General features: G+C 41.9%; 1 protein-coding gene and 2 non-coding genes across 3 annotated transcripts; 1 reads left to right on the top strand and 2 right to left on the bottom strand.

The window, feature by feature from the left end:
• Positions 1-2195: 2195 nt before the first annotated feature.
• On the top strand, positions 2196-2277 carry trnas-uga (transfer RNA serine (anticodon UGA)). The gene has a single exon. It is a non-coding gene; the product is annotated as a tRNA-Ser (tRNA).
• Positions 2278-2679: 402 nt separating this feature from the next.
• trnad-guc (transfer RNA aspartic acid (anticodon GUC)) lies at positions 2680-2751 on the bottom strand. The gene has a single exon. It is a non-coding gene; the product is annotated as a tRNA-Asp (tRNA).
• A 2694-nt stretch (positions 2752-5445) lies between these two features.
• On the bottom strand, positions 5446-17827 carry LOC143509662 (uncharacterized). Its single transcript, XM_076998509.1, has 5 exons — positions 17779-17827; positions 17444-17621; positions 17234-17310; positions 14816-14930; positions 5446-8913 (listed from the first exon to the last, which is right to left on the bottom strand). Exons 1-5 carry the CDS (start codon positions 17825-17827, stop codon positions 8604-8606), a joined length of 729 nt encoding a protein of 242 aa, XP_076854624.1. The 3' UTR covers positions 5446-8603.
• Positions 17828-18909: the final 1082 nt, after the last annotated feature.

Here is an 18909-nt window from a genome sequence, read left to right as displayed (position 1 = left end):
TTATAATAATTATTATTTATTATGAAGTATTATTAGAACATGTAAAAGTGTAAAAACAAATAATTCAGAGAATAAATGAATAAATAAAACATGTCCATGAACATTTAACACTAGAAGTCCCAGAGAAGGGTCATGGCTACATTTGCAAATGAAGAGATATTGATTTGGAGCCATCAGGGTAGTCAGTCTGGATTAAGGGTCTTTTGACCCTTTCAGGACTTTTCCCAGGTGAATGTAAATGCCAGGCAATGGCCACATTTGCAAATGAAGAGATATTGATTTGGAGCCATCAGGGTAGTCAGTCTGGATTAAGGGTCTTTTGACCCTTTCAGGACTTTTCCCAGGTGAATGTAAATGCCAGGCAATGGCCACATTTGCACATCTGGACTAAGTCTTTCTAAACTCTATAGTTGAAATTACTGGGACTTCTGGTTTTAAAAGCAGTTGTACTTTTCCCAGGTAAATGCCGTTTTGTCATCAAAAAGTGGTTGCAAGGTGGTTAAGCCCCGATGCTATGACTAAGTGGTTGATATGGCGTTCAGATATCAGAGTTAAGTCAATACTACGTATATAAATGCAGCTGAATTACGGTGGATAGTAATCTTGCAAAGCCACTAAGCTAGCACACTTTATCTACACAATTAATACGTTTATATTTACACATACATTTTTCTTCGTTCCATAAAAATAGATATCATAGAGTTAAGTCAATACTACGTATATAAATGCAGCTGAATTACGGTGGATAGTAATCTTGCAAAGCCACTAAGCTAGCACACTTTATCTACACAATTAATACGTTTATATTTACGCATACATTTTTCTTCGTTCCATAAAAATAGATATCATAGAGTTAAGTCAATACTACGTATATAAATGCAGCTGAATTACGGTGGATAGTAATCTTGCATAGCGCGATGCGCCGTTAACAAAACCTACTAAGCTAGCACACTTAATACGTTTATATTTATACTTACATTTTTCTTTGTAGACGTCGAAAGGTCCGTGTCCGAGAATGTATAAGAAACGAGCGCAGACCAGCTACGAAAGTTAATGTTGAACTGAATATAACTCTCCCCTAAAACCCGCCTATATAACTTAAATTCTGAGGAGCGCTGTGAGACGCTCGCGATTGGCATTTGACACCGTGTCGTCATCGCCCATTCTTGGAAGCGATACGTCTTGTGATTGGTTCATTCAGTCTGTCGAGCTATTCTTGATAGCGATAAGGCCAACGATTGGCCAATTCTTGATATCATTCTGGTAGCAGGCTGAAAGGTGATTGGATATCGCTACCAAGAGTTACCTAGAATTACCTCGACTGACAGTCGACAATGAGCGCCAACGAGGCTAGGAAAGAAGAAGCGAGGCTGAGGAAGAACTAACAAAGCTGAAGAAAAAATGCATCCGCCCCCAATTCACTCCTTGGAGCATGGCGGCAAGTGCACCTGCAGCAACTAATTACTGCCAACAACAGCTAACAAACAACAAGGTTAGCACAAGAAGCCTGGAATTAACCAGAATCTGAGGCCAACGTAATTAAACTCTAATCCTACCCTAACCCAATCACAGGATGTTCCAAGAGTAGACAAACAACACACACAAAAAAAAAAAAAAAAAATACCACCAACATACAAGTACAAACGACACCTACCTCATGAAGGTATGAAGTGAAGCTTTCTCTGGAGTGCTACCCCCTACCTGAAAATAGTATTGGCACATGACTCTTACAGGTCATCCCTAGTTGATTCAAGCTGTGCTTTTTCTTTTGTAAATTCGCGTGTGCACAGCAAGTTGTGTTGCATCCAATTCAATTCTCTCCACTGACCGTTCAGTCAATACCTTGATGGCGTCTGTATTGACACCTCTACTGAGACATCAAGCTGCCTCTTTGGAGCATGTTCGCTCCCAGATCAAACTGCAGTGTCGTGGAGCCAACACAGAATAATGGACCACGTCTGACACTTTTCACTTTTGATTCTTTTTGATTCACTTTTGATGACACGCTTTTGAATACCTGATCACCTGGAATTGGTACCAACTTGAAGTTAATAGTGAGTAGACTTATGGAGATTCATTTATTTGAATTTTCTTCTCAAGCCATTTGCAACTCAGAAGCAATGACACTTGTGCACTCATCATTGAGCTTGAGGAAGTCCAAGGAATTGATCTCTATGTTACTCTCGCTCCTCCGAGCTGTGATGGCCGAGAGGTTAAGGCGTTGGACTTGAAATCCAATGGGGTTTCCCCGCGCAGGTTCGACTCCTGCTTGCAGCGTGAGTGTCTTGTTGGGCGTGTGAAAAGAGAGTGTGCTCTCTTCCTGCTAGCCAGTTTTAAATATGCTTCTCATGCCATTTGCAACTTTGTGCTGCCAAACTTTAGCAGTCCTAACTGATCCTGAAATAGTCCCAGGAATTGAGTTACAAATGGCTGCTTCGTCATTACAATGTGTTGGCATGGAAATGCAGTGGGGTCTCTTGCAGCGTAGAGGATTAACTTGCCTCTCTAATGTGATTTGTGATGAGACCTTATGCCACCAGTGGGGAGAGCTTGCACTCACAGGTGCTTCATCCAAAGATCTTCATGCAACATAGCGATGTCTTGTTTCAGGTAAAAGAAAAAGTTCCACATTCTTTCCTGGCCGGTCACTGGTTGCTCCGCCTTGCGCTAAAAGAGGGTATCCCCATCGGGGAATCGAACCCCGGTCTTCCGCATGACAGGCGGAGATACTATCCACTATACTAACGAGGACACGTGCTGTGTCTCACAGTGATGCTGAGTCAGGTGACGTGCACTTGTCCCCTTGATTTTAAAGTACTCTGATTCATTGTGCCTGCAAGGAGGTGGTAAAAAGAACACAATGTGGTGATATTGACTCACTGTTGCCACTCCTCTTTTACCATCGTCAGTTTGTGGACTTATGATAGGAAAAACTCAAACAATCTTGGTGACCTACAGGTTTGATTCATCTGCCTTCCTAGTTAAGTCATGCGAACCATTTGCTGCAAAATTGGCTTTAGCTACATTGGCAATTCATTTTGTCTTTGTATTCCAGTGCATTGTACCGAACTGCAATATCCATCTTAGATCAACTGAGATTTTGCATTTCTCGCTTTCCCACATGCAAGTTCTGAATTTCTTGGCACACATTACTGCTTTGCATCTACTAAAAGCACTCCAGAGAAAGCTTCACTTCATACCTTCATGAGGTAGGTGTCGTTTGTACTTGTATTTTGGTGGTATTTTTGTTTTTTTTTTGTTTGTGTGCGTTGTTTGTCTACTCTTGGAACATCCTGTGATTGGTTAGGGTAGGATTAGAGTTTAATTACGTTGGCCTCAGATTCTGGTTAATTCCAGGCTTCTTGTGCTAACCTTGTTGTTTTTTAGCTGTTGTTGGCAGTAATTAGTTGCTGCAGGTGCACTTGCCGCCATGCTCCAAGGAGTGAATTAGGGGGCGGATACATTTTTTATCCAGTGTTGTGATTTTCATCTTAATCCCTTCATAGTTTGTTTACATTACAGTATTGAATCAACAGCTTATCATAATTTATATATTTTGAATAGTCAAAGTCTTAATCAAATCTCTAATATTAATCACTATATGTTTTGCTTACATTATATTATTGATCAAGTTGTTTGTTAGTAAGAATGACGGTGTAAGCGCTTGTGTGCCACTTCCAATACACCATGCGTTTGCAGTAGGCTAAAAATGGGATGTGTAAGAGGAGGCCCACTTTGGCCTTATGTGGTAAGGCCAGGTAGTAAGACCTCGCTTCCAGAATAGAGACAGCTGTAGGTTGAACTATGGAATGTGCAGTTCCTATGTTTAGGAAGGAAAGCATATATAATGGTGAAGAGAGCAGACAGCTTCAGAGCTGCACAAGGGGTGACATGATTAGGTAATGTGAGCTCTCCAGAGATCTCTGTATTAAATTAATTAATAGGCCTATGTGTATTTTTTAATAAAAGGATAAAGACAAGACTGGTAATGTTTTCTTTTGCAATCAACGAACACGCTGCGCTAAGGTAAGAAAAGGTTAAGCGCAACATTTTTGGTGAGCCCCGACGTGATTGCAAAATAATTTGGAACTTTTTTCTTTTCATCTAATGACTGACAGTTTGACCGTGCCGGCACAACAATAGTGGTAAAGCAGAACCTGTTAAAACAAATCTGCAAAATTTGAATTGTAACTAAATTGTGGTGAACTGACAGTACTTGGATGATTCTAAATTAAATCCAGTCTTGTCTAAAAAGGTAAAAGTATAAGTATACTATGGAAAATGGGTTTGAGTCCCATAAAGGTGATTTTAGGGTTCGAGTCCCTACCGGCAAAATGAAAGCTAACAAGTTTTTGTGTAATAATGAAAACTAACAAGTTTTTATTTAAGGTTTATTCCGTGGTGTGGCGGCCGATCCGTTCTTTTGATGAGAGGAACGAGACCTACGCAAGTTCGAGTCTTGCTAGCTAGGTATTGATATTAACCTTTGGATCTTGAGGAGTCCATAAATTAATATTATTTCGATAAAGCAAAAAGCCGGATAATGCACCTGAATTGATTGAGGATGGTAAAACCTCACGGTGTCAGAACGGAACTCTCGTTCTATATTTAGAACTTCCGGGTGAGTATCTGTTTTTATCAACGTATGTAACTGGTGAGGAAAATGCAAGTTTTATAAATGGTTTTAAGTAGAATTTAATGTTGGTTTTAAGGGTATGGAATACCTTAGTGGAACAGATGAGTGTGACTAGTAAAGTGATTTATACTATTGAAGAATATCATAAGCAGTGTGATATTTGAAGGGCTGGCTGTTATTTGACAGTATGGGTGACCAACACAGAATCGTGTGTCCTCAGATGTAATTAATTATAAAACATTAGAGTCTCGTATGTAATATGTGACTCCTCCCTCATTCGTATTTAATTTATTCAGGTTTCCCCTTTGGTATGGTCCCACATATATTTAGTATCAGCTGTACCTTGTGTCTTTGGCGATTACGTTGAGTATTCATTTGCATAGTAAGTAAGGCGTGCTGTGGGTCATTTTGTATAATTAAGTCTATTGCATCTGTTTCTGTTCCATGCATTGTTTGCATATTGTATATAAGTTCTCCTTGTGTCTGGTCGGTAAAGCTTAGTGATCGTGCGTGGATATTTTCTCATCCTGAGATTACTTGTGTTTTACTTCCGAGTTAAATTTCTCAATTTTGCACCCTCCCCTAGTCTCAGACTATACTTTGTAGGTTCATATATTGTCATTGTTTAAGTGTTGAATACGTTTCAGGCCAACCCTTAGTCTAAGACTACACTTTAGGGATCATAAAACAAGTCCGGTTGTTAATAAGTTTGTGTGTCGTTTATTGTGTTGAATAAGTTGGGTTCGCTATGCTGACGGTCTTTGTTATACTTTAAATGGTCGCTGGATTTGTTCTGTTAATGTCAATCAATCAATCAATCAAATTTTATTTATATAGCGCTTTTTACAACAGTTGTTGTCACAAAGCAGCTTTACAAGTGCCGAGTCCTAGCCCCCAGTGAGCAAGCCAAAGGCGACAGTGGCAAGGAAAAACTCCCTAGTTTTTTGCATGAGGAAGAAACCTTGAGAGGAACCAAGACTCAGGGGGGGAACCCATCCTCCTCTGGCTGACACCGGTCACCATGACAACAACAACAATTTAGACAGAAAGAAGAGAAAGAAAAGGAAAAAGATGTAATAATGTCCATCATGATGTATGCATCCGGTTAGGCAGGAGGTGGCTGGCCCAGGATGGATCGCTGGTCTCCTCATCTCATTATTCCTCAAGCAGGCGGGCAGCCATGTGGAGAAATGAAACAGGGAAAATTAGCTCTGTATGAGGACATATACAGGACAGGTAAAATTATAAACATTTCCGGAGTGTGGCAGCAACTCCGGCATTTAGTTAAATTATTACAGCCTAGCTAAAAAGGCAGAACCAGAAGGTAACATAGGCTTGGGGGCATTCTGAGACAATGGCATCCGTCCACTGCACTGTCAACAAACTTGAGTGACCACGAGCAGTGACAGGACGACAGCACCAGCGCCCCAGTCTACCATAAAACCCTTCATCTATGAACCCCTGGATCTGTACCTTTATCTAAGGGGGATATTAATTAGTTGGACAGAAGGTGGTTTATTATCCATGGCAACCAGTAACACTCGTAGTACGTAATGCACGGTAAAGCTCGTAGCGCATACACTGCAGATGCAAGGTAAAGCTCGTAGCGCATACACTGTAGATGCAAGGTAAAGCTCGTAACGCATACACTGGAGATGCAAGGTAAAGCTCGTAGCGCATACACAGTGGATGCAAGGTGACGCTCGTACACACACGGTAGGGACGTGCAGTCAACCAGAGACGCTCGTGTAGCGGCAATGTGCAGCACTGGACCAGACGACCTGCGGGCTTAAGAAGTGCAAAGTAAACAAGAAACAGGTGCTCAGTATGATGGTGATTGCGACTGTGGGAGTGGCTGCGTGCGCGGGGGTGTGTGCTGGGATCGGCTGCTGGCCGGGTTGCGCGCCCTCTGGTGGCGACCCGGCCCCCTCACCGTGACAAGGTAACACCAGTGACAAATACATGGTACATGAAATCTTCAAATACAGTTGTGATCAAATTTATTCAACCCCCACTGAAATAAAGTGTTTTGGCCAGTTTGACATTGATTTTGATCATTTCAGTCATCTTATTTACAATTATATCAAAGAGGCACTTATAAATTAGACAAACATAACATAATATTTATGATGGAATAACCACAAATGTCTTTACTGTGCTCACATCATTATCAGTTTTATTCAACCCCCTAGTGACATTATTTTTTAGTACTTAGTACAACATCCTTTTCCAGTTATGACAGCTTTCAAGCGTGAAGCATAGCTTGACACAAGTGTCTTGCAGCGACCTATGGGTATCTTAGCCCATTCTTCATGGGCAAAAGCCTCCAGTTCAGTCACATTCTTAGGCTTGCGCACTGCAACTGCCTTCTTTAGGTCCCACCAGAGGTTCTCAATTGGATTTAAGTCTGGTGATTGCGATGGCCACTCTAGAATGTTCCAGCCTTTCATGTTCAACCATGCTCTAGTGGACTTGGATGTGTGCTTCGGATCATTGTCCTGTTGGAAGGTCCAACGTCTCCCAAGCCGCAGGTTTGTGACTGACTCCATCACATTTTCCTCCAAGATCTCCTGGTACTGAAGGGAATTCATGGTACCCTGCACACATTGAAGCTTTCCTGTACCATTAGAAGCAAAACAGCCCCAAAGCATAATTGACCCCCCGCCATGCTTCACAGTAGGCAAGGTGTTCTTTTGTTCATAAGCCTGGTTCTTCCTTCTCCAAACATAGCGCTGGTCCATTGTCCCAAACAGTTCTAATTTAGTTTCATCTGACCACAGTACACTGTTCCAAAACCTTTGTGGCTTGTCCACATGACTTTTGGCATACTGCAGTCGACTTTTCTTGTTCTTTGGAGTCAGCAAGGGGGTGCGTCTGGGCGTTCTGGCATGGAGGTCTTCGTTATGCAGTGCGCGCCTTATTGTCTGAGCTGAAACTTCAGTGCCCACATCTGACAGGTCTTTTTTCAGTTCCTTAGCAGTCACGCGGGGATTTTTCTCCACATTACGCTTCAGGTAGCGCACAGCAGTCGCGGTCAGGATCTTCTTTCTGCCACGACCAGGTAACGTTTCCACTGTGCCCTTTAACTTGAACTTGCGAATGATACTTCCGATAGTGTCTCTTGGAATATTTAACAACTTCGCAATCTTTTTATATCCATTGCCATTCTTGTGAAGAGCAATAACCTCTTCTCTTGTCTTCTGGGACCATTCTCTTGCCTTCACCATGCTTGGAAACACACCAGTAGATGTCTAGAAGGAGCTGAGTATCACAGTCCTTTTAAATCTGCCTAATTGGTGCTTATCATGCTTGATTGCTGCTCGTTGACATCCACAGATGTTTTCAATACCTGATGGAAAACACTGGAATGAACCTCTGTTCTTAGGAGTGGTAGTCGTAAAGGGGTTGAATAATTGTGTCAATGAAGAAATCACAAAAAGGCCATTTAATACTTTATGACAAAAAAATTTATGCTATCTTAGTTGCATTTAGTTCTTTAACAAGTCCTTGTAAGATTTCATTATGAACACAATTACAAATGTGCACTGAATTCCATAAAACCCTTCGCAGCATTGGGGGTTGAATAAATTTGATCACAACTGTAAATGTACAAAAAAGGCAAAAAGCTGTTTAGGTGTACCTTATGTATGTTCTTATAGCCAATTAGTACAGTAATAATGTAGTATAATTTTAAAGCCTAGAAAAATAAATTTATTTTCAAGTTTTGCCATATGTCAAAAGTGGACATTTTTGTAGAATGACCCAAAACGGTATCTTCGACAGGATATGAATCGTGATACTGAAGTCTCCTTCACTCACTCTGGCTTAACAATCCGTCACAACAGACATCTCACACTGCTGTCTGACAGTGCTGCAGGTACACAACCCTAACCCTAATCCTGGTGCTACACAACCAGTGTTTACTCTCCTGCAGAGTGTGTCATTGTGCTGTATCACATCCTCCCCCTCAGCACCTGCAGTAGGTCCCAGCTGCAGCAGTGCAGTCTCTGTGCAGTCTGACTGAGGGAGGTTTTTGTACGGCTCTCCAACACTGTGTCAACACCCAGCTACCACTAATGTCATGTGCACTCTGACAGTAATAATCTCCTGCATCTTCAGTCTGGACTCCACTGATGGTCAGAGTGAAAACAGATCCAGATCCACTACCACTGAAACGAGCTGGAGTTCCTGACTGTGATCTAGTAGCAAAGTAGATCAGGAGTTTAGGAGCTTCTCCAGGTTTCTGCAGGTACCAGGCTAGATAATGACCATTGCTGCTGTAATAATACACTGCAAGGTTGGTTCTACAGCTGATGGTGACTGTGTTTCCTGGAGCAGCAGATTTCACTGAATCCTGAGTCACTGTTACCTGACCTCTGGATCCTGGGGAAGATATGAGTACAAAACACAGAATATTTAACATTTACCTGTACAGATATTTTTATTTATTTTTATTTACCAACACTAACACTGTGAATAGAGCATTTTAATAAGAGTAGTAGACCTGTGTGAGATGGACAGGACACCACAGAGGTACAGCAGTGTGTTACCTTGAGTCCAGAGGACCAGTGTGCAGATGAAGATGGGGATCAGAGTCATGGTTGCTGTGGGTGAAGTTGCTGGTGCAGGCAGCTCTCAGTCATGAAGTGTTAAACTCACAGGACTATAAACACTCCCAGAGCACTGAAGCATGTGCTGCCCATGCAAAGTGTCCTCTCCCCTCCCACCCAGCACTACACTACTGAACACTACACTACTGAACACTACAGTTGGAAGTGCTCTCTTTATGAGGAAAGGTCTCTGTTGAATATTTTCATTCTTAACTGACATGATAATACAAGACAAAATACATCATGAGTAGTTATGTTCTAGTTTGCAGAGATATGAAAAAGATTTAAATCCTAATTGTCATTATGCATAAATGTATTATTATCTATTTGAAATTCTCTTGGTGATGTCAGTGTGCGTCCCTGAGACGTCTCCTATGTTGTTGATAGTGATCAGGTGTCCTAGTACAAAAAGTTGTGGTGTTTTCCGTCTCATCTCTGGGACTGTTGTTACTTATAGAAACATTGTCTGGCTGCAGAAATAAGCTCTTTATTAAGTAAGATGTATATTGATGGTGTAATGTTAGTAAAATTTTTTTTTGCATTGTTAGTAAAAAATTTGCTAGGCACAGTTTGCTGCAGCTAACAGTTTATGCAGACTGTATACGTAAACATTTTAATAAAATGTGATGCTAAAGATCAGGACACTGTCATGGTAGGTCAGTCCCAGCCGTGAGGGAGCTGGTGTTCATCTCACCCTCATCTGTGTTCCCTTCTTAAGTCCACAGGTCTTAGTCTCCAGTGCTTTACTCAGTCATCTGAGCTTATAGGAGGAAGGACACCTCGCTGCACCTTTATCTGTGCCCTCATCATTAAGTGTCATTATTGCTTTCTGCACCTTTGACTTTCGACTTTTGGTTTCAAATATGTTTGTATTGAAGAGCTACACAAACAAAAATAAATAAACAATCATTTTGCCACATTCATTTGTTATATCAGGGACTCACAGTCAATCATTTATGATTCAAACGAGGGATAACTTAGTATGCGTACTGTTTACTTATTTTGCTCCTGATATTTACACGTTCAAAAACTGAAAAAAGCTTATTTTTCATTTAAATATTTTTGACATTTTAATTAACATGTTTATATAAATGAAATAAGTATATAAAGAACATTTGAAAATGTAACAAAATGTAAATAAAGCATCAAAATATAGATTTTATATAGTTAATATTTTCCTGTCTATTTAAAAGATACAGTAGCAGCTTGTCGCTGTTCTGAAATGGAAGCTTTCTAAAGCGCAGAGAGATGAAAAAAAAATGAACGTAAAATGCGCATACATAAACAGTGCTATTAACATACCTCGCTGGCTGCACATAACCCGAGAGGGAATGAGTTAACTTGCAACTCAAATTAAACAGGCGACATACTATCCGTTTAACAACTTTAGCTATCCTTTAGCTTAGCAAGATGTCTGAACGTCTGACTTGTGCACCTTCTTCATAAAAACAAAGAAGCACCAGTAAAAAGGGTCCGTGTAGAACACAGATCGTAATATGTTCGTTCTCATATAATGCAACCCAAATTAGTATAGTCAAAATTACATACATGAAGAAATAATAATAATAATAATACATTTTATTTCATAGGCGCCTTTCTGACACTCAGACACCTTACAGACAACACAGCAATAAAATAAAAGAACAAACTATTTAAAACAGTTAAAACTATAATACAACAGACCAGGGGCGATTTTAGGATCTGGTCTTTAGGGGTGCCCAGCCCCCAGTGCTCACAGAGGCACAATACCAAAGTATTGCGCAGGTGCAGAGCAAGTTTTTTGCATAATATAATATTTAAAAAATGTGTTGAGCCAGGGGGTGCTGAGCAACCTCACGGTGGTGCTCTAGCACCACTAAAAATACCCTAGCCTCGCCCCTGCAACAGACGCAAATTCACACTTACATTATGACATTTGGCAGACCAATCAGGTGTTATAGGCTGTCCTAAACAGGTAAGTTTTAAGTGAGGATTTGAACTGATTGAGAGAGCTTATGTTCCGTAGATCAGATGGCAGAGAATTCCAAAGTTGCAGAGCAGAGTGACTAAAAGCTCTGCTCCCCATGGTGGCGAGACGGGCAGAGGGTATTGTAAGGTGTATAGATGAGGAAGATCTGAGAGAGTGAGAGGGAGTGGCAACAGTGAGAAGATTAGAAAGATAGATTGGAGCAAGATTATGGATGGCCTTGAAAGTGAGAAGAAGGATTTTGTAATCTATGCGAAACTTGACCGGGAGCCAATGAAGCTGTGACAGAACAGGAGTGATATGGTGGAAAAAAGTTCTGGTGATGATACAGGCAGCAGAGTTTTGAACCAGTTGAAGCTTATTGAGAGATTTGTGTGGAAGACCAAAAAGAAGAGAGTTACAATAATCTAAACGGGAAGTGACGAGACTATGAACAAGAATGGCAGTGGCATGTGGAGTAAGAAATGGGTGGAGACGACTCATATTTCGTAGGTGAAAGTAGGCAGACCGGGTAATGTTATTGATATGGGATTGGAAAGATAGGGTAGTGTCGAGGATGACACCCAAACTCTTTACCAGAGTTGATGGGACAACAGAAGAATTGTCAATATTAATAGACAGACTGTTGGTTTTGGATAGGGGTGGGCGATATGGGGAAAAATATAGTATCATGATTTTTTTCATAAAATCACGATTTCGATTTTTTATCACGATCTTCCATCCAAAATAAACCAAAAAAAATTGGGGCTACAAAGCTTTCTTTTTAAGCAGATTTAAATGAATGATATTGCAATTTTCCATGTGCAAACATTGTAAACAAAAAATGTAAACTACACACGTGACACTGTCATGTAGGGCTACGCCCCCCTCTCTTAGCTGTCACTCCCTGTTCCCTGTTCCTCTTGTCTGTTGTTCCCTGCTCCTTGAGCCCGCCTTGTTGTGTGTTTCTATGGTTTCCCCACGTCTGCCACGCCCATGTCGTTATTGTCTTCACCTGTTTCCATAGTTGCCAGGTTTGCATTTTTCACGCCAAATTGGGCTTGTTTGAAAATCCAGCCGCGGGTAAAAATTCTGGGGTCGCGGGGTGCGGTTCTTTGGGCTACTTTTGAGTTGGGCCACCACGGGGGTTACAAGTCAACACAAAGAATCGATCACGATATAATACTTAATTTGTCTCCATTACTGAAGCAGACCCATCACAAGTTGGTGAATAAATGCCACCACAGTCCAAACAAACACCGACCAGATATGGATTCTTCCAGGTAGCATTGTCGGTGAATCCGCAGGGCAGCTTGGACAGGCAGGTAAACACAGGTAGAAGTGGTTCAGACACGAATAGCTAAATCACCACTCTTGCTGATACCACCGGAATATCACAGAAGGAAAGCTTTACCTGTCCAGATTAAAACAATTGCCTAATCCAAATGCCAGCTTTAAAAGTTCAAGATAAAACTTAATTGGTCAATCGTTACAGCGATTTAAACTTAGATTACCGGCAAGCAGCGGCTGCAAGTCGCGCCAGCGTTCACTCATCCGGGTCTTTCAATTAATATTTAACAAAAAGTATCTAAAACAAATGACAATATTTATGGCAGGTAAAGGGGCTCCTGACGCCCTTTGAAGGTCCAGCAGAGCCCGGGGGCCTAAAGAGAGCCTTGACCCCTGACCCTTGGGACACTTAGCAGTCAAGTCCAGATGGTCTATGGTAATCCGCTACAGCAGATCTGGAGCAGCTACAGATGCAGCAGTGACCAGTAGCAGCAGGTCGGGTCCCAACATCTAACACAATATCTCTCCTGTGCTGGTGCTATGGTGACCAATCAAACCCGTCAGCAGCCTCCTCCTAACCCCAGCCCGAAAACGGAGGAGGAACACACCTGCACTCCCAACAGGTTCACTCCACTGATGGCTCTGGGTATGTGGAACGTCCCTGCTTGGGACCCCCCCAAAAATTCCAGGGGGTTCTTCCTGGGTCTGGAAGGCTGGGCATCCTGGGATCCTCCGTGTGGACCCTGAGGTTGGAGTCCAGAACAGGAGAACAGTGATACTCTCTGCCTCCCCTTATAGTGGTCGGTCTGTCACGGTACAGCACCCCATTCCCACACCACCACACAACACGGTGCACCTTAATGAATGTGACCACATTCACATTCTCAAAAGGATTCTCTACCTGGACATTTCCAGCAGGTTCTGTAACATTTTCCTCATGACTCTCACAGGTGTTGATATAATCCTGTCAGAGATCTGTAAAAGATTTCAACAAGTTAGACACTTGCAGAATTATTAGACAAAACCAATCTGTACTTAGACACTAAACAGGCAAAAGAGAAAACCAGCATCAAACTATATTTTAACAGGAATACTATGACAGTAATATGGAAGTATAAGTCAAAAGCAGGTAGAGAAATGGCCAGGTGAACAAATCCATAAATACAGACAAAAGAGTAATGATCCACAAAACAGTTAACAGAATGATCAGGAGAAGAAAATGCTTGATGCACAAACTGAGAGAGGCAAAGGAGTGAAGTACAGGAGAGACAGTATATAGGTGTGTAGTAATGGAACACAGCTGTGCTCAATAGTCCAGTGATGGAGAATGGTGGAATGTTCTGTGATTGGTCCTAGAGCTTGGTCAGGCATTCTGGGGGATGTAGTTGTGTAGCTCCTCCCCAGATGAGAAAGTAGCAGAGGGTGTGACAGGATGAATGAGCCCTGGACCTGAAGGTGAACTACTGTGATCTTTGAGAATAAGGAACATCTTCTGTAGGACAACATGTCAAGTGTAACATTCAATCAATGCTTTAAAGCTGAGCTGTATCATTTTGTAGTGACTTACTAACAATTATGACTTCCAAACGGAGCCTTATGGTAAAAAGTGAAATGCTTCACCATTTATTAATGAGTCACATATACTTGTGTGTCATGATTAGCCCCGCCCCCACCTGTCATGAGTGATTGTTTATGTACCCACATGTTTATATATTTGTTTATATTCACTCCCTGACACCCCCAATGTTACAATGTGTCAAAAGGGAACATTATTGTAAAGTGATTACACATTATTTATGAATGAATTGCTAATTACTAATAAAGATTTAATTTAAGTGGAGAGTAAACAAACAGACATTACACAAATTACAACAGCAAAGCATCTACTGGCACACAGGTGTCATTTAGAAATCAAACCAGAACATCTTTCAGAAAATCTCAAAGACAAAACAAAATACAAAAATCAATCAGCATTTTAAATAAATGTAGAACTAATTATATTATACAATTTAAATATAATTATACATAATTATAATAATTAGCTGATGTTATGGAACTCTGATCTCAGATCAGTCTGTGCTGATGAGGCAGAAACAGAGCAGTTCCTCTACAGCTGAGGGAGGTTTTTGTACGGTGCTCTAACACTGTGTGAGTGGCCAGCTTTTATCCTGCTGACAGTAATAATCTCCTGCATCTTCAGCCTGGACTCCAGTGATTTTTAGAATATATTCGGTACCAGATCTACTACCACTGAAACGATCTGGAACCCCAGACTGACGGGTGGATGCACTATAGATCAGGAGTTTAGGAGCTTCTCCAGGTTTCTGCAGGTACCAGTGGAGATCACTGTAAATGTTCTGACTGGCCTTGCAGCTGAGAGTAACAGACTGTCCTGGTGTAACAGACTGAGATCCTGGAGTCTGAGTCATGATTATGTCTCCATAGGAGTCTAAAAAATAAACAATCACAAAACAACATTTATATTAGGAAAAATGTACATGAATAAAATTAATAATATCTGGATTAAAAAATCCAGAACACTGAAATAAAACCCAAAACAAAGTAAAAATAAAATGAATCTTATTCCAGTTTGTCTCACCCTGAATGAGGAGTCCCAGTGTTCCCAGCAGTAGAACCAGTGACCTCATCATTGTGTTGTGTGTCAGTGTGTGTGTGTGTGTGTGTAAGGACTGAACACTCTATGATCAGCACTACAGCTCTTAAAGTGTGTGGAGCACTGAAGCAGCTCACATATGCAAACACCACAACTGTCATTTACCACAGAGAACTACTGTGTGTCTTTATCAGATAAATGACCAGATCTCTCCTCCTAGAGCTCCCAGTAACCCCCACTAATGTGTTACAGTCACTTTCACACTCAGTCATGGTGTTTCAACACTAAATGAGTCATGACATATCTGAGCTCATGTAGGTACTGATGACCGCTGGATATCATCTAGTGTGTGAACACTACACTGTGACGCCGATGGCGTCGGGACAGAGGCAGCCGGAGACGTGGGTTGAACAAAAGGGAGTTTATTCTCCATAGCAACCAAACCAGTAAAGCTCTTAGCGCACACACACGGGGAAGGAACACATCACTCTCACTCTGTCTGGGAGAATTAAGAGAGACTCATGATTCCTCACATTCACATTCACTACTGGACAACAACAGTAACAAGAGAGATGAGGAGTGACAGGCAGGGGGCGCTGATCAGGCAGGAGAACAGCTGCAGGGAAAGTTTGAAAGACAATTTACCTCACAGATACAGAGAGAAAACAAACACCAGACCTGGAGGAGAACAGATCAGATCTCCACACACATACAGCACATACAACATATGGACACAGGACTTTGACTGGTTGTTAGCAAAGTTTAGTTAAACTGTTGTGAGAGAAATTATTGATTATTGATTAATTATCATTGATTAGATCATGTTTAGTTATTATAAGAGATCATTATGAACTTTATGATTTTGGACATGTCCATTCTGGCTAAACAGAAGGACTACAATAATGAAGTAGTGTGATTCAGTGTAACCATGTTTAGTTCATATTATGCATGTGTGCTATACTGTGACCCAGGTCAGGGAGAGTGCTGAGGGTAAGAGCACTCTGTTAACTGGTAGTCACTAGGCTACTAGTCTTGGGTCATTTAGCTTTCTCTGTGTTCAACTGATACATCAGTTGCTTCAGCTAACTCTAGGGAAGTCCATATTAGGAGATACACACATGTGAGACAAAGTAGCCTGCTGGACGCTTATGTTTTGGAACATGCTGTGCTAAAGATAACCTGCTGTTAGAACTGCTGAATTGTGTTTAAGATTGTATATAAGCAGGGGGAGCGCCCCCCTGCCTTCAGAGTTGTCATGCTTGAATGAGACTCTCATGTCTGTGTCTGTCTTGTGTCTGTCTTTGTCCTATTTATATATATTTATATTTTTGTAATAAATTAATCATTTAACCACGTCTGAGTCCTCATCCATTTATTCGAAAATTTCCACGACACTGTGTTTAGTAAATGTTGAATGGACAAGAGAAGAGAGAAGCGCATCTTGTATTTCACAGTGGCTGAGTAATCAGATGGAGGCACAGACATGGTGGTTAGTGTGTACGTACATCACCTCTAAGCTGTTATCACGGTCATTTCTCTCCACTACTAACCACCTGCTCTATTATAACAACAAGTGTCCAAAGAGAGTGAAGATCTCAGTACTGCAGTGGTGGGTCTGGGATCTGATGCTCTAAGCACTGGGGTGGAATTGTGCATCTTCTATGTGTTGTTGTTGTTACTGTTATTATTATTATTACTGTAGTGTTTTGTCTTCACCTACTCCAGCAGAAACAGAGAGCTCACCTGCTGTAAGAATTAAAGTGAAGGGAGAGGTTTAGTAGCTTCTCCAGGTTTCTGGTGATGGAGGTGAGTCAGAGCTGTTATCACTGTCATTGTCAACAGAACATTAGCATTGTGTTTAATGGTGGTTTTCTTCTGGGAAGGTGTTATGCAGCCAGACTGATGGACCACACTGATGTTCAAGCCATTCTAACCCATGAACAGCTGGACTAAAATGACGTGTAGATCTACAAGTCCACTCCCCCCACACACAAGGAGTAATGGTGTCTGTATTGTGTCTTTATGGTACTTCACAGATGTGCCTTACGTTTGTGTTATGTTTGTTTATTTGTGAGTGAGTGAGTTTCCTCTCCTGCAGAGTGTGTCATTGTGCTGTATCACATCCTCCCCCTCAGCACCTGCAGTAGGTCCCAGCTGCAGCAGTGCAGTCTCTGTGCAGTCTGACTGAGGGAGGATTTTGTACGGCTCTCCAACACTGTGTCAACACACCACCACTATGGTAACTCTGACAGTAATAATCTCCTGCATCTTCAGTGTGGACTCCACTGATGGTCAAAGTGAAGTCAGATCTAGATCCACTACCACTGAAACGAGCTGGAGTTCCTGACTGTAAGTTAGTAGCCCTGTAGATCAGGAGTTTAGGAGCTTCTCCAGGTTTCTGCAGGTACCAGGCTAGACAGTTATTACTATACACTGCAGGGTTGGTTCTACAGCTGATGGTGACTGTGTTTCCTGGAGCAGCAGATTTCACTGAATCCTGAGTCACTGTTACCTGACCTCTGGATCCTGGGGAAGATATGAGTACAAAACACAGAATATTTAACATTTACCTGTACAGATACTTTTATTTAGTAACACTAACACTGTGAATAGAGTATTTTAATAAGAGTAGTAGACCTGTGTGAGATGGACAGGACACCACAGAGGTACAGCAGTGTGTTACCTTGAGTCCAGAGGACCAGTGTGCAGATGAAGATGGGCATCAGAGTCATGGTTGCTGTGGGTGAAGTTGCTGGTGCAGGCAGCTCTCAGTCATGAAGTTTTAAACTCACAGGACTATAAACACTCCCAGATCACTGAAGCATGTGCTGCCCATGCAAAGTGTCCTCTCCCCTCCCACCCAGCACTACATTACTGAACACTACACTACTGAACACTACACTACTGAAGAGTACAGCAGGACGTGCTCTCTCTATGAGGAAAGGCGTCTGATTAATATTTTCATTCTTAACGGACATGATAATACAAAACAAAGAAGAACTCTAGTTATGTTTTAGTTTGCAGAATAATGGAAATCTTAATAGACATTAAAAAAATTCCCAGTTTTAAATCCACTACATTCATTATCTATTTGAAATAGATAATGGGGGGGGGGGGGGGGGGGTGTTGGGTAGGTGGGTGCACACTATCATTCATGAGGGAAGAAGAATGATGGAGTGGTGAGTGTATTTCAGCTGTACATTTATTAAATACACATACAACGACAGGGACGAGCAGCACGTAACTCAAACACACAAAGCATACATACGACACAGAGGTACACTTAAATACACAGATACACTCTTTTTTTACACCACACACATATAGACCCACACACATTCATCCAATATATACACCTTCACACACACATATACACCCACACACCTTCATCCCATATGCACAACACACTCATATATGCACCCACAACCATTCCAATTGTACAACAATCAAACAGACATCAACAGGATTGAAGATAAGCTGGTCTGAGTCTGATACCCAGTGCCCCCAGCCCACCCCAGATACCCCCCAACAGACACCGCCCCACCCCCACCACCCAGGCACTTCAGAGCCCCAAGGCCCAGACCCGATACCCCAAAACAAGGCGGACCGACCCCCCCCCCACCCCACCCAGCGGCGCAGGTCACCCCCGCATGGGCAGGGCCCCAGCACGGGGTCGAGCGGTCCCAGGCACCGGGCCCTGGTTCTTGGCACACAGCCCCGCAGGGGAGGCCTGCTCCCCCACACCCCCGGCCCCACCCCCCAGAGCTAAGAGGCAGCGCCCCCAAAGACAAATTTTTACAATAATTTATACAGT

Source organism: Brachyhypopomus gauderio, chromosome 3, assembly GCF_052324685.1.
Source record: "Brachyhypopomus gauderio isolate BG-103 chromosome 3, BGAUD_0.2, whole genome shotgun sequence".
NCBI lineage: Eukaryota > Metazoa > Chordata > Actinopteri > Gymnotiformes > Hypopomidae > Brachyhypopomus > Brachyhypopomus gauderio.
Note: the sequence above shows the minus strand (reverse complement) of the source record. Positions and strands in the feature narration are given on the sequence as shown.

Coding starts and splice junctions, on each gene's coding strand:
- LOC143509662 (XM_076998509.1), bottom strand. CDS start 17,827: ATGACTCTGATGCCCATCTTCATCTGCACACTGGTCCTCTGGACTCAA. Junction 17,622..17,778: donor ACTGGTCCTCTGGACTCAAG/GTAACACACTGC, acceptor TATCTTCCCCAG/GATCCAGAGGTCAGGTAACA. Junction 17,311..17,443: donor TACAGGGCTACTAACTTACA/GTCAGGAACTCC, acceptor GTGTTGACACAG/TGTTGGAGAGCCGTACAAAA.